This window comes from Python bivittatus, unplaced genomic scaffold (genome assembly GCF_059951505.1).
Source record: "Python bivittatus isolate LINGU-HERP-01145 unplaced genomic scaffold, Pbiv_v1 ctg000480_np1212, whole genome shotgun sequence".
NCBI lineage: Eukaryota > Metazoa > Chordata > Lepidosauria > Squamata > Pythonidae > Python > Python bivittatus.
In genome coordinates this window covers 9,009,815-9,025,696 of record NW_028277075.1, presented here as the reverse complement: position 1 = coordinate 9,025,696, position 15,882 = coordinate 9,009,815, and the positions used below count along the sequence as shown (strand labels likewise).

At 38.4% G+C, this 15,882-nt stretch overlaps 1 protein-coding gene across 6 annotated transcripts in view; it reads left to right on the top strand.

Annotated features, from left to right (window-relative positions):
- The window catches only part of ADCK1 (aarF domain containing kinase 1), a 112,933-nt gene that overhangs the window by 17,176 nt on the left and 79,875 nt on the right, over positions 1-15,882 (top strand). The window contains exon 3 of one of the 6 annotated variants that reach the window (XM_088145272.1): positions 8,342-8,403. The exons of the other annotated variants lie outside the window; for them this stretch is intronic. Coding sequence (XP_088001398.1) covers positions 8,389-8,403 — 15 coding nt within the window. The 5' untranslated portion in view covers positions 8,342-8,388. The remainder of the gene's footprint in view (positions 1-8,341; positions 8,404-15,882) is intronic. 6 annotated transcript variants of the gene reach the window in all.

Below are 15,882 nucleotides of genomic sequence, written 5' to 3'. Positions count from 1 at the left end.
AAATTTATTTCTCATGCTTTCTTATTGTCCCAGACTGAGCTCATGTTTTTCTAATAGTCTGGGTTCATGTTTTGCTACTGATCTCCCTATTTCTTCTCCAAGGTAATCTCTGTGCTCCTCTGTGCCAAATTATATGGTTGTTTCCATGAAACACCAAGCCAGTTTGGTGTAGTGGTTAAGACACCAGACTAGAAACTTCTGAGAAGGATCTGGGCATCCTGGTGGACCACAAATTCAGCATGAGTCAGCAGTGTGCTACAGCTGCCAAATAGCCAATGCAGTCTTAGGCTGCCTCAACAGAGGTATCATGTTTTGATCATGAGAATTAATAGTTCTGTTCTGTGCTGCCCTGGTCAAGCTGTACCTGGAATACTGTATCAGGTGCTGTGGGAGAGGCACAAAGCCAGCTAGGTGACCTTGGGCCAGTTACACTCAGCCCTAGGAAGGAGGCAGTGGAAACCACTTCTGAAAAACCGTGCCAAGAAAACTGCAGGGACTTGTCCAGACAGTCACCAGGAGTCAACACTGATTTGAAGACACACACACACACAATGAAACACCAGAACGAAACTCCACTTGAAGGAGACTTTACCTTTGAGTATAAATGACACTAATAATAATAGCATCATATGTATATGAAAAGACCGTTAGGATATGTCTGCAAATTTTCAAGTCAGAAAGCCATTACTTAATGCCTCCCTATTCTTTATTTCTTATCTTCACCAGAATTTCTCAGAATTTTAAACAAAATCTGAGGAAGTTGTTTAGCCTGGTATTACAATCAATTGCAAATGTAAACTGCTTTGTTACAAGAGATGTCAGTAGACTGAAGGCTTCTTAAGTATTTTGCAGTGATTACATGCTTTGTCCAGTCAGTGTGTTGTTGATGATTATTTATAATGAAAGTTCCAACTGATTCTTACTCCATTAACAGCTGTTGTGACAATGTGGCATTTTTATTAGACTGTACTCTCAACACTACAGTATTGTTGCTCAAAAATGCAATTCTATTTTAAGCAAAATAGGCCTATTCTTGCTGTCCAATCACTGAGTAGGTTAGCTGTCCTCAACATACATTGATTATTTATTTAGGCTGCACAACTCAGCACTGACTTTGGGTGTTATTCATATTAAAAACAGATACAATACCTTGACATAAAAACAAAAGATAACATAACAGTAAACATAATGGAATGGGGGTAGGTGGGGAAACAGACATACCCTAACTAAAAACAGACTCTGTATACCAGATGGGGGTACCCTGATCTATCCCAGAGCTAGGGAAACAAAACATGTTTTCAGGGTGGGAGCAGTGTGTTCCTCTGGGGGAGATGATGTACAGAGGGCAGGTGCTATGACAGAGAAGGTGTGCTTTCTTGGTCCCATCAGATAATATTGCTTAATAGATGGGACACAAAATGGACCTACTCTGTCAGATTTTACGGGATGGGCAGAACTTATGAGAGAGAAGCAGTACCTCAGATAGCTAGAGCCTATGCCATGAAGGGCTTTATAAGAGATAACAAGTGCCTTGAATTGTATCTGGAAGCTCAGTGGTCACCAGCACAGTTTGTGTAGCAGAGGTGTTCTGTGGGCATACCAAGATGTGCCCATGACTGCTTACAGTATTGTATTCTGGACCAGCTGTAGGTTTGAGTGGCCTTCAAGCACTCAGTCTTCAAGCAGACTCATCTAGAATGCATTGCAATAAACCATGCATGAGGTGACCATTAGGAGGGATTCCTGGTCCAGTAAGGGTGCAATTGGCACACCAGTTCTATCTGTGTGAAAGCCTTCCTGGCCACAGCTACCACCTGCTCTCCAGGAGGACCTCCAAATTGTCCTTAAACTGGGCGTTCTTAATCCGGGGATTACCTGTAATCTGTTTGTAGGATCAGACATATTTACTGACAGTGTTGATATTGTAGCTACTAATTTCTGGCTCCATTCTTCAAGAATCTCCTTTAGTATTTCCAATGTTATGACATTTTGTGTAATTTTGTAAGTCCCAGTTAACCGATATCAAAAGCTGGCCTGTATTTCTTTCCCCCCTTCTACTTAGAATCTTTAGTTCCCTTGATTTCCGGAGGAAGAAATGGCAGGCTGAAGACGGCTCTGCAAAAAGTGGAGCTGATGATTGTGGCAAAGAACGAAGAATTGATGAGTAGACCAGCTCTTTGAACCTCTCCAGACAAAGAGAGGATGGGAGATTGTCCACAAGTGCTCCAGACAGTTTCTCCTTGCGAGAAGACCGTAAGACAGCGGTATCCAGTGGGTTTTGAGCACTGGGAGACAGGTAATTAGCCATCTTGCTCAAACAGCAGTCGATGCCTTTAAAAGGGCAGTAAGTTTGTATATTTTCTTTTCTAATCATATTTGGAAATTGCTTATTAACCACTTTTCAGCTATTAGAAACCTTTGGATTGACAAGTCTGAAAACACTGGGTGAGTCTGCCTTCAGTCCTTAATGAAAGAAAACTTGTTCCTCTTCTGCCATTTCTTCCAAAACATCTTTTGGACACAGTCTATCCATAGAAGCAAACATCACTATTGGCACTGTTGGTATTAACTTCTGATTCCATTTTTCAAAAGTATCCTCCAGTATTTGCAATGTTACAATATTTTGCATCATTCTGTAGCTGTTAATCAGGTTTATGTATTCTTATCCTTTAATTAAAATCTCTAGTTCCCTCTAGTGTTCAATTTTTTAAATGGTTTATCCCTTTTATGTCAGAAAAGAATTCAAAACGACTTGACTTTCCCACAGGAAGGATTCTTTATAATTAATTCCAAAATCTTATTTCAAATTTATCTGGATCCTAAATCCATTTGTAACTTTCTTAGATCAAAATCTTATTTAGCTTTTTGCTGTTTATTTCAATTTTTTAAAGTTCTTAAGCTTGTAATTAATTTTTCTTTTGTTCAGAGTTGAAGTTAAACTCACCTTGCGACTTTTCAAACTTCTTGTTCTGAAGGTCCCTAATAGCTTTAAGATGATTAATAGGCAATTTCTGAAAGTGGTTAGAAAGTGAGGTTTGTGAGCTTAGTGTCCTTTAAAAGGCTCCACTGTGGTTGTGAGCAAGATGGCTAATCCCTTTGTCTCCCAGTGCTCAAACCCGTGGAAGACTGCTGTCCTTTGGTCTCCTCACAAGGACCAGCGGCCTGGAGCACATGTGGGCAATCTCCTATCCTCTCATTATCTGGAGAGGTTCTGAAGAACCAGTCTGCTCACTGGTTCTTTGGTCTTTGCTGTGTTCATCAGCTCCGCTTTTGTGGAGACATCTTCAGTTCACCATGCCTCTCCCGGAAGTCCCCACCCCCCTGTCTCAAGGATGAATTTACCATCACATGGATTTAACCATATGTTACTTTTTTTTGGGAGCCTTAACCAACTGGGAGGGACATGGGATTAATAAACAGGTGGACAGACTAATAGTTGTGAGAATCCTGCTTTCTTCTTCAGAAGTCATAGGATCAAACATTTCCCAGGTAACAGGACAAGACCATGCCTTGGAGTATTTGACAGGACCTGCTCAGACAGAGTCTAACTTAGAGCAGACTTGAGCAACTTTATCTGTAAGATGCCTGGAGTATTCTTCACAATGGCCCTGTAGTTATTCCTGTGACTCATCCCTCCCCAGCAGGGAATGCATCTCTTTAAACAGAGCTGGTGGCTGGCTATCTGCAGATGTGATAAAAGCAGAAAAATAACTGCATTTTACCACTCTTGTGACCATGATGCAATCCCTAATACAAGCTCTTACACATGCTTGGTTGGGTTTGCTCTTCTTTCTTCAACAGCACTTCAGGCATCTTTTCTGTTGTTACATCTCAGAGCCCATCCATTCTTGTTTATATTTGCCAGGTCAGCTGCCTCAATCACGAGGAACCTTGTTACACACCGACTCGGCTCCTTGGAAAATCAGAGAAACCCAGGGGCTCAATGAACAGGGAGAGGCCACATAGGAAGACTCCGATCCAAGGCCCTCATCATGCCCGCATTCTAGGGGAGACTAAAGCCTCAGTTGAACTGCCTATCAGATCCATAGAAAAAACCCCAAACTCTGAAGCCCATCCAGGTCCATTAATCACCTGGAGTAGACGAATTGAATTCTATAGGTCCTATCTCCCTGTGACTGGAAGTGTGACTACTTCCATGAGTTGTGGCCTCAATAAATTGGCTCAGGTCCATAGTAGACATGAACCATGCCAGACTCTGTGCCGCACACCTCCTCTGAGCCCATCCATTCTTGGCTGCCAGGTTGGCTGCCTCATCTACACTATGGATGAAGGGAGTCTTGTTACCTGGCATTTAACAGCACCAGCTGGAGTTGATTTGCTCTAGATTGTTGAGACCAGGACTTCCAAAATGGGCACCAGGTTAGAAGAGTGTCATCAGTGCCTTTCAGATAGATGAGCAACTTTTAGAATTTTGAGAATTACATTTAACAATTTTTGAGGGGACTGAGGGCTGCAGTGAATGAGACAGTGACAACATGCATTAATAAGAGTTTTGTTTTTCTGGTTTGGAAGAGGGATTTTTAAGAATTATTCTTATGGTTTTCAAAATGATGGGCAATCAAAATTTTAGATGGAGGCTCCACACAAAAAGGTAGGTTTGGAATCTGTGGCTTATCTCTGCCTATTACACAAAACCTGTGAAAGGACTTAGGTCACTGACCCGCGATTTCTTGGTGCAATTTTGAGGCTATTTTTTTCTGTGCTGAGTGAAAAGATAATAGGCTTTATCACTCCAGAGCAGGAGTGCAGATTCATTTCTACACTGTTAGCTGCTATACACTACAGTCTTCTCCTTCACTTTCTTTTAAGACTTTGCAGTTTCTTCCTTGCTGAAGTGGATCGGTGATTATTAATAAGGGGGAATCAATAGCAGCACAATATTTTTTAAAAAATCTAAACAAACTCAGAGAAGATTTCTGAGGTCATAGGATGTCTCTTAGATTCCAAATCAGATGCCTCAGCTCTTTTGAATGAACCTGAATTCTGAACATCATTAGGAAGTTGAAAATGAAATGTCTAGCCCTGGGTGATTCAACATGACAAATAGAGACAGAATATGCCTGCAGGGATCTCCTTGATGTCCATCAAGTCCCCTGACCACTCTACTTTAAAATTTTAACATATTATTTAAATTTAAATATAGTTTTAATTTAAAAATTTCAAAGGAGTTTTTTAAAATGTAAAACAAAATATTAAAAAAATCTGAGTACATAAGAATGAAGCATGAACTTCCAGAATTATCTGCAATTCCAAAAATGCCTTTAGATCCCATTTTTTAGTTAAGCCCCACATGCATTCTTTAAAAAATGAAACTACTGGTGGATGCAGCCCAGTGCCTCGTTTATATATATGCTAACCTACACAGAAAAAAAAAAAGAGTGGGATAAGAGAGAGATTGCGGGCTACTAGTCAATATCACTAAAGACGAGGGACTGGAGAAAGTAATCTCATGTGCCTTCTTAAATTTGCCTTCTGGTAACTGGCATTTGTGTTGGCATTGCCCACTGTAACAGCCGTTTTTTGAATGGGAATGCCTCTCCCTTTGTGGTGCTGTTTTTCCTTGAGTGCCTACAATGTTCTCTGAAAATGTCAGACTTGCCTGCTAACCCTCAAAGGTTAGGCAGATATATTAGAAAGTGGTGTTAGGGAGGAAACAGGTTACCTAGGCAACAAAATGGAAGGTAGTTGGGGCTTGTGTGTCTGTGTGCATATGTGTAGTTGCTGCAGAGATGGGAGGGAAGTGGTGTAAGAAGGAGGAGGAACCTGAATAAACTGTTTTGAAGAGGATGGGAAAAACCATGGAAGAAGCCGAGAACAAGAGGCAAGAGTGAGAAAGACAGGAGGAAAATTGTCACATCTATAGGAACTCATTGTCTAAAAGAAGTGACATTTCTTTTTTTAAAAAAAGCTGGGATATGCTGGGAGCAAGTGTCACATCTGAAGGAAGCTATAAAGCTTATTTTAGAATTTGGGTTTTTTGGGACACTTCCTAAAATGGGAGTAGGAAACATTTGCAGTCACCATTTCCTACTGTAAAGTAATATTTGTAAGAGTAACTTCAAAAGATGGTTTCAGACCTTCCCCTGCTTTTTCAATAGACAAAGCAACAAAGAAAGAAATTAATGTTCACACAATGTTTACATTTATTTTATTTATTAATAATGTTTCATATATATGGCTACTTACCAATATGTGTTCCCTGCAACAGTTTACCAAAACAAGAAAAATGCAATACCCTAGACATTGTGTAGGAGTTACTATTTTGTTAAATCCATATTTAATTTTTAATTATAACTTTTGTTAAACTAATTCTATGGTACAAATCAATTTTATTTCCAGAAAACCTGAATACTGCCACACTGTAATATAAACATTCTTAATCAAAATGGATGTCTTCAGTCACGCAGTGTTTTTCAACCTTGGCAACTTTTAGATGTGTGGACTTCAACTTTCCAAGCAGGCTGGATTGGGAATTCTGGGAGTTGAAGTCTACACTCTTAAAGTTGCCAAGGTTGAAAAACCGTGCTTTAGTGTTTAATGTCTTGGAATTCTTGAAAATGGCTGAAGCTTTATTTATTTATTTAGATATTAAAAGTATAGTTACATTTATTTATTTGTAAAGATTTGCATGCCAATTTTTGGTTCCATATACTTAAAACAGCTTATTTGGAAAAAAAAAAGTCCAAAGTAACCAAAATATATGAGTTGGAGTTCTGTTTGTTAGCACATCCAGATATGTTTTCTGCTTGCAGGATTGAGACTATGGGGAGAAAATACTTCTGCAAGTGTTAGTGCTTCAGACCTTCCCCTGTTCTCTTAATACACAAGGCAACAAATGAAAGGATAAATGTTCATGTGCTTTAATTAATTAAATTTAATTTATTAATAATGTTCCATTTATATGGCTACTTACCAATACTGTATGTGTTTCCTAAGCAGTTTATCAAAATAAGAAAAATACAATACAGTAGACAACTGTAGTGTTGTATATGGGCAACCTTTGATGACCACTTAGAAACCCCAGTTGGTACAAAATGCAATGTTTTGTTTATTTATGTTGTAGTTAAATAACACCTGTGCTACACATTCCTCATTGGCTTCCAGTAGGTTTCTGGATGAAATTCAAAATACTGATTATAGCTTATGAAATCCTGTATGGCTTGACTTCTTGGTATCCCCAGAATTGTCTTTTCTACAAGGAATCAAGGTATATTCTTCCTAGGAAAAGTTACTTATACCTCCATATTTGCTGAAAGATGAGTTAGGTTGGCACCCAGAAATGATGTTTTTTCATAATGACTCCTATTTTATGGAATAATCTTTTCCCTGAGGCCAGGTCGGTGCTTACCCTGACAACTTTCTAGAAATCAGTTAACTGTGAATTTTTCCATAAGACCTTTCGGTGGATGAGGGAATTTGGCACCATGTTTGATTATTAGTGGTTGACTGTTGTTATGTTTGTATAAGTTTTATGTTTTTTTAAAAAATATACTTTAAGATTTTATGATGTTAATCACTATGTTGTAAATTATAGTGATATATAAAGCTAATAAATGGATATTGAAACGCAGGATCGAGGTTGGCTGAAATAAAGATGACTGGAGGTCAGTGTCAGGCTGCGGTGTGAGATATTGATATGTGGAAATGCTATAGTATGGAAGCGTCCTTCCTTCTCCTGTGAAAATATATGTTAATATGCCTTTTCTTTGCAGTTTAGAGTTGTGCTATGTAGTGTGCCTTGCAGATCATTTAGCAAGTGAAGCACCTCTTTGGATCTGTTTTGCAAAACAGCCACAACAGTGCTGGCTATCCTGGTGGGAGAGTCTGATGATCTCCAGAAAGCCTCAAAGCAGCCACACTGGGGTTTTAAGAAGCAGTAGTTTTGAGGAGTGAATCCAGAGAATGAGTGGATCATTCTCATGGAATGATTTGTGTAGGTCTACTATATAGTTTGTCTAGTGTATATAGATATTGTAATGACCTGATACTGTAAATTATATAATATTGTCTACTTATTATATAATGTTTTAGAAAAAATGGAGGAGTAAAGAGTGGAAAACATAAAAACATTTTAAAAACTGTTTTATATCCCATGAAAATAAAATACTAGGAAATATACTACCACTTTTCTATTTTTTTCAAGAGTTTTTTCCTCTTTTGTAGGCCTTAATATAGCTTGTCTCAGAATTATTAAGTATTTAACTTGGCTGATCTAATCCAGTAGTGATCAAGATTATGTTACCAGCAAAACATTAAATGCAGCTGTCTATCCGTAAAACAAGAACAGCATCTGTTTCTTTTTTCTTTATTATGATTTTAGGAGACTGCAAGGAGTGGGGAGACCAAGCTTCTTTTCTACCCTCAACCATGGAAGTTCACCAGGTGACTTTGGGTCAATTGTTCTCTCTCAGCCAACCTACCTCACAGAGCTGCTCTTGTGGGGACAAATAGGAAGAGGGTACGCCATATATGTCACTTCAAGCTCCTGTGCAAAAGCTGGGTTATAAATCTAATATATAAATACATACATATATTTTGAAATATGGACATAAAAGGAAAAGCTTTATATTTTTTAAAATAGTGATTATGCTTAAGTGAAATGTATTGTTTAAGAAGCATGCACAAATCTCAGTGATCCTAGGGAACTGCTGATGGAGGTTTAGGGCACTGCTGATGAGTCCATCTGATATATAAGTGGTCTGATATGAAGAGGGAAAAAAGGAATTATTTTTATAACTTGCTTAATACAAAGAGAGTAGCATTATACCTGTTATGGAAATATATACTGGATCAAGTAAAGGATCTTTACAAAGATTGAGGGTGAGATTTATAAATCCTGGAGGCTTTCTCTGATAAATCAGTGACCTTATCAAAATTTCCCTAAGGTGCATCTGATAAAGGAATGTGCTTGAGGCTAACACACAATTAGCTTACCTGCCAATTCAACATCTTCATTTTATCCTACTCTGTCAGTGTCAAGGGGATATCTGAAATTGGTATTGGCTTGGGGTTGGCTCTTCAAATTATGAAAAGATCTTAAGGATGATTAACATAACTGTTGGGTTGATAGCTGCTTTGAAGGCCTTCTGATGACAGGTAGCCTAGAAATAGTAAATAAATATGTGCTATTTGTGATACCTGAAGTAGGAAAAATAAGGCCAGCTCACTGTCCATAGCCTATTGATTGTCTGCAGCTGATGAAACATGCAGGTCTATGTTTTGTTGTTACATATGTTGTTATAAATGTTCAAAATGTAAGTCTGTAAATGGTGCACAAGAGATTTATTCCCAGAGGAGGTAGTCAGTGCTTATTATACTGGTAGAGAAATGATATGGAAAGTTTTTCAGATGGCTAGTCAACTGGATTATGTGAATCAATGTTCAAAGAGTGAAACGCTGGAGTTAATCTGGGGCTTTAGTTAAACTGTATGATATAATGGTCTGTCTTTACGAATGACAGCAGCAGCTGATTTTGACTGGAAACAGTGAAAAATGAAATGGAGTTTTGCAACAGTGTTATCCGTAGCAGCAGATAACTGAGTTGTCTGGTGGTTCATGTACAGTGTGTGTCTATAAATCTAGAAAATCATATTGGAGTATCTTAGAGCCTGATTACAAATGGTTGCTACAGCAGACCTTTCAGAAGTATATGTTTTTTAAATGACAAGGTGGTTAGGCAAAATAGGAAGCGCTTAGCTTTAAAAGTAATGTATTGTTTCCCCTCTAAGCATGAGGCCTACAAACCTAAGACATTTTGTATCCTTTTTTTAAAAATAATTTTTATTAAAGTTTTTTACAAGAATAAAAGATAAACATGAAGAAATATATGAAGAAATGTTAAGAAAAAGAAGAAAAATAAAAGAAAAAGTGCAGGAAACAATACAGGTAGAGGTATAAAAAAGAAAAAGATACTTAAAGAAGCGACTTCCGATCTTTTTTACAGCAGTTACAAACAAATGTATTGTCTCTCTTCCCTCTTTAAGATTACGTTACATAATTCCGTCCCTCCTATATTCAACCCCTTTCAATCAGCAAATCCAAAAATCACCAATTCATTTTTTTCGATTTTCAGCAAAAAGTCCATAAAGGGTTTCCAGTCTTATAAAAGTACTTATTGTTTTATTCCTGATCAGACAGGTCAATTTTGCCGTTTCCGCAAATTCTACCATCTTCATACTCCGCTCTTCCTTTGTGGGTATTTCAGTATTTTTCCATCTTTGTGCATATAGTAGCCTTGCTGCAGTTACCATATATAAAACCAATCTTCCATAAGTCTTTTCTAATTGACTATCCATAAGTCCCAAGATAATTTATGGAAAATAGAACCTATGGAAAAATTCTGGTTTCATCTGAATATTAATTTTTAAAATTCTTTGTATCTTTGTTTAACAAAATCAACCAATCGTCTCTCTTAGGAAACAGTCCGCATTCCTATGGAGGTATTATTTAATTAGTTCAAAAGTACATTAAAATAAACAACATTCCCAATTCAACTGTTCCCTTAATCGGTTTTAAACTTTATTAGTTCAAACTCTTGATGACCTTTGCTTTTAGTTGCTTTTAAATCCTTATAGTTATTTCTTTAGTTTTTACTTTAAACTTGCCCTGGGTAGAAGGGAAACTCACCAGGTGGTTTAGTTGCTCTGCTGCTCAGAAGATCTCTGTAACTTTTAAAGTATAAGTAGTTCCCATTTTAAGAACGAGTTCCATTCCCAAAGTCTGTCCTTAAGTTAAATTTGTATGTAAGTCGGAATAGTATTATTGTATAATACTATATAAGTAGTATTGTGTATTTAACTCAAATCATTGTGTATTTAACTCAAATTTTGCTACAGTAGGCTCTGTTTTTAACTATTGGTTGTCCATAACTCAGGCATTCTTAACCCAGGAACTACCTATATTTACAGTGGGGCAAAAAAGTATTTAGTCAGCCACCAATTGTGCAAGTTCTCCCACTTAAAAAGATGAGAGAGGCCTGTAATTTTCATCATAGGTATACCTCAACTATGAGAGACAAAATGGGGAAAAAATCCAGAAAATCACATTGTCTGATTTTTAAAGAATTTATTTGCAAATCATGGTGGAAAATAAGTATTTGGTCACTTACAAACAAGCAAGTTGTCTGGCTCTCACAGACCTGTAACTACTTCTTTAAGAGGATCCTCTGTCCTCCACTCGTTACCTGTAGTAATGGCACCTGTTTGACCTTGTTATCAGTATAAAAGACACCTGTCCACAACCTCAAACAGTCACACTCCAAACTCTACTATGGCCAAGACCAAAGAGCTGTTGAAGGACACCAGAAACAAAATTGTAGACCTGCACCAGGCTGGGAAGACTGAATCTGCAATAGGCAAGCAGCTTGGGGTGAAGAAATCAACTGTGGGAGCAATAATTAGAAAATGGAAGACATGGTGGAAATCATGGTGGAAAATAAGTATTTGGTCAATATCAAAAGTTCATCTCAATACTTTGTTATATATCCTTTGTTGGCAGTGACAGAGGTCAGACGTTTTCTGTCAGTCTTCACAAGGTTTTCACACCCTGTTGCTGGTATTCTGGCCCATTCCTCCATGCAGATCTCCTCTAGAGCAGTGATGTTTTGGGGCTGTCGCTGGGCAACACAGACTTTCAACTCCCTCCAAAGGCTTTCCATGGGGTTGAGATCTGGAGACTGGCTAGGCCACTCCAGGACCTTGAAATGCTTCTTACGAAGCCACTCCTTCGTTGCCCGGGCGGTGTGTTTGGGATCATTGTCATGCTGAAAGACCCAGCCACGTTTCATCTTCAATGCCCTTGCTGATGGAAGGAGGTGTTCACTCAAAATCTCACGATACATGGCCCCATTCATTCTTTCCTTTACATGGATCAGTCGTCCTGGTCCCTTTGCAGAAAAACAGCCCCAAAGCATGATGTTTCCACCCCCATGCTTCACAGAAGGTATGGTGTTCTTTAGATGCAACTCAGCATTCTCTCTCCTCCAAACACAACGAGTTGAGTTTAGACCAAAACGTTCTACTTTGGTTTCATCTGACCATATGACATTCTCCCAATCCTCTTCTGGATCATCCAAATGCTCTCTAGCAAACTTCAGACAGGCCCAGACATGTACTGGCTTAAGCAGGGGGACACATCTGGCACTGCAGGATTTGAGTCCCTGGCAGCGTAGTGTGTTACTGATGGTAGCCTTTGTTACTTTGGTCCCAGCTCTCTGCAGGTCATTCACTAGGTCCCCCCGTGTGGTTCTGGGATTTTTGTTCACCATTTTTGTGATCATTTTGACCCCATGGGGTGAGATCTTGCGTGGAGCCCCAGATGGAGGGAGATTATCAGTGGTCTTGTATGTCTTCCATTTTCTAATTATTGCTCCCACAGTTGATTTCTTCACCCCAAGCTGCTTGCCTATTGCAGATTCAGTCTTCCCAGCCTGGGGCAGGTCTACAATTTTGTTTCTGGTGTCCTTCAACAGCTCTTTGGTCTTGGCCATAGTAGAGTTTGGAGTGTGACTGTTTGAGGTTGTGGACAGGTGTCTTTTATACTGATAACAAGGTCAAACAGGTGCCATTACTACAGGTAACGAGTGGAGGACAGAGGATCCTCTTAAAGAAGTAGTTACAGGTCTGTGAGAGCCAGACATCTTGCTTGTTTGTAAGTGACCAAATACTTATTTTCCACCATGATTTGCAAATAAATTCTTTAAAAATCAGACAATGTGATTTTCTGGATTTTTTTTCTCATTTTGTCTCTCATAGTTGAGGTATACCTATGATGAAAATTACAGGCCTCTCTCATCTTTTTAAGTGGGAGAACTTGCACAATTGGTGGCTGACTAAATACTTTTTTGCCCCACTGTATAATCCAATGTGCACTAGAACCCAGGTTTTGCATGAGGCTGTGAGATTGATATTTCTTCCCTGGCTTCTGGTGCTCTACTTGCAAGTTGCCTGCAGGTTCCCTCTGGATCCTGCAGGTTTCCTCACAAGGAGCTGCCTTCCAAAGACAGGTGGGCAATCTCTTGGCTTCTCCTTTTCCAGCTGCCTGGCCGTTGGTCTCTGCCTCAGTGTCATCCCCACTCCCCAGAGATGTGTTTGTCCACCATTTTCTCCACCTGGAAGGGGGAAAGACATTTCGTATCCTTGAAGAAAGATGTACTGTGTATGGATTTTGGATTCTGGAAAATGATGAGTATAAAGTTAAAAATTTCTGGCTCCGTCCCTGTACTTAAACTGGAGATTGATGTGAAAATTATACTCGGTATATAAGTGACAATAAAAAGTAACTCATAATAATAATGTTACAGAATAGGATTGTGTAAACTAAGATACATGTACATATAGTACATTTTATATCAATATTGGGGTATCTGGCTTACTCATGAGACAATGGCCTACTGACACCATTTTCCCCTCAGTATTCCTTTTTGCTTATATTGTTTATATCATTTTTATTTGTTTCGCTGACTGTGGTTCCTGTATGCTACCAAGTTATGTTTTTCTAACTAGTAGTATTATAACTTTTATCTGTTAGATGGTTTGAGAGATGCTGAAACTGTTTAGCAACATTTGCTATGACCTTTGACAGGCATGAATGAACAGATTTTGTAGAAAGAGGCTGGTTTTTTTTTATCAGATGAACAATCACACAATACTTTTAAATCTGAGTTCTGCACAACAGGCAGGGCATATATTGTTATCCAACTTAAAAAACACCACCAACCCAGTGACTTTCCAGTTCTTTTACAATTACAGTGTTAATTTGGTGGTTTATAGGATGTGTTTCTCTTAGTTTCTAACTTTACCTTTTCTCTCATAATTGCCCTATTCCTTTCTGAATGGCCCTTGATCATATACAGTACTTACGTACTTGTAAGTACATAGAATCCTGTGCAAGATCCATGAATGCATCTCTGTTGAGTAGCAATTGTGCTGCCATGACAATGAAATGAAAGAGGCTCCAGTATAGGTTCTGCTTAGAATCCCTGCTGACAACAAATTATGTTCTTTGCACCCAGTCCTTAAAATTTCTCCAACTTCAAGTAGTAGTTTCAGTTTCTTCATCACATGCAAGATACATGATGAAGTTCAGAATGACTATAATCTCTGTACTATATGTCACTGATATTCTAATGATAAATCATATATCATATATCATATCATATCATATCATATCAGAACCATTGTGGACTAGGAGCAGGAAGACCCAGGTTTCCAGTACTCCTAAGACCCAGAAGCCAGCTGGGTGATCTTGGGCCAGTTATTCTCAGTCCTAAACAGCACCAACCTCTATGACAAGCTGGCTGAAGAACAACCCTCTTGACGTGTCATGCATTGATGGCTTTGTGAATACAAACTTGTGGGCACAGGACAAAACAAGCAGACCCTGCAGTCAAGCAAGACAAATGCTAGGAGGAAGAATATAATATAATATAATGTAATGTAATGTAATGTAAAGTAATATATAATATAATAATATATAAATCTCAATTTTTGCACAAGTTCAAGGTAGCATTCATAGTTCCTATATTTTATCTTCAAAATAATCATAGGAAGTAGATTAGGCTGAGGTACAGTCAATGGCTCAATCTCATGGCCAAATGGAGATTTGAATCTGGCTCTCAAGTTCTGGTTCAACATGCTAACCACTATATCACCCTGCATTTCATACTTCTGCATAAGACAACACAAAGTTCACCCCTGAGGTGCAACATTGCATTGCAAAAAAAGTTTTCTTACAATATATGCTGAAGTCTTCAAGGATTGGGACAATCCAGGTAGCAGTATTTGACTTGGCTTCACTAGCAGACATGATGATTTGCAGGACATTAAATAAATCCAAGCCATAGACAACTCCAAAAGAAAGTAGTGCGGGAGTGCAGTGCAGTAGCCAGACCATGATTAGTGTAGCTGGAATGTTGCTGTATGCACTAAATAGAAACTCTGATTGCAGCAGGAACAAGTAGAATAGTGGGGAAATATTTCAAGAGATTATTGAAATATTTCAAGATAATTATTGGTTAATTCAAGCCAAAGTAATTTTTTCTCTTTTTAACTTAAGTAGAATAATTCTGGACCATGTGTGCCATTAATAACAGTTCCATAAATATATAAATATACTATTTATTGCTTGTAAATTGTGGAACATATGTGCAACTAATTAAAGAATAATGCATAATTTTGACCACTCCTGCACTAATGTTTCTCCTCTCCCACATCTATTGACAGATGTACCCTTCCACCTGGACTAGTATATCTTTAGATGGAAAATGTAGTTTCAATCATAACATGTACTGTAATTAATTGCATAGTAATTCCTGTGCAACTCTCACCCATGATAGAAAAAGGGGAGCGTGGAAGATGTTGATATTTTTGTTGATGGTTGTTTTCCTCATCTTTTTGACATTAGAGGTAATTGCCATCCTAAAGTATTTTGTTGCTGCTATTATATGGAAACTGTTAGGGACAAATTAATTAGACTCTTGTTGTGGTAGATTAATAGGGTGGTAGAAGAGATTTCTTCTCATCTTTCTTCATGTTTTGGCAGGCATGGTGTTGGTCATTTATGTACTACAAATAAAATTTTCCCCAGATGCCTGATGTAATGCATATTATTGTCAGGTCTGCGATGTTCAAATCCCAGTGAAGTAAAATCTCATGCAAACAAGTTAGGTTCAAAAAAGATTTCATTTATTGGAACGTCCATGCAACTCTAATCAAAGCATTGCTGAAACTAAAGCCCGTGCTTTTCCCACTTTATTTTTACCCCTACTTCTTGCCCCCCTCTTTCCAGGCGCCAGTTGTGGTTCTCACAGAGGTGTGACCTTGCACATTCCTAACCTCCGATAACAGTCCATCTTCCTGGCCT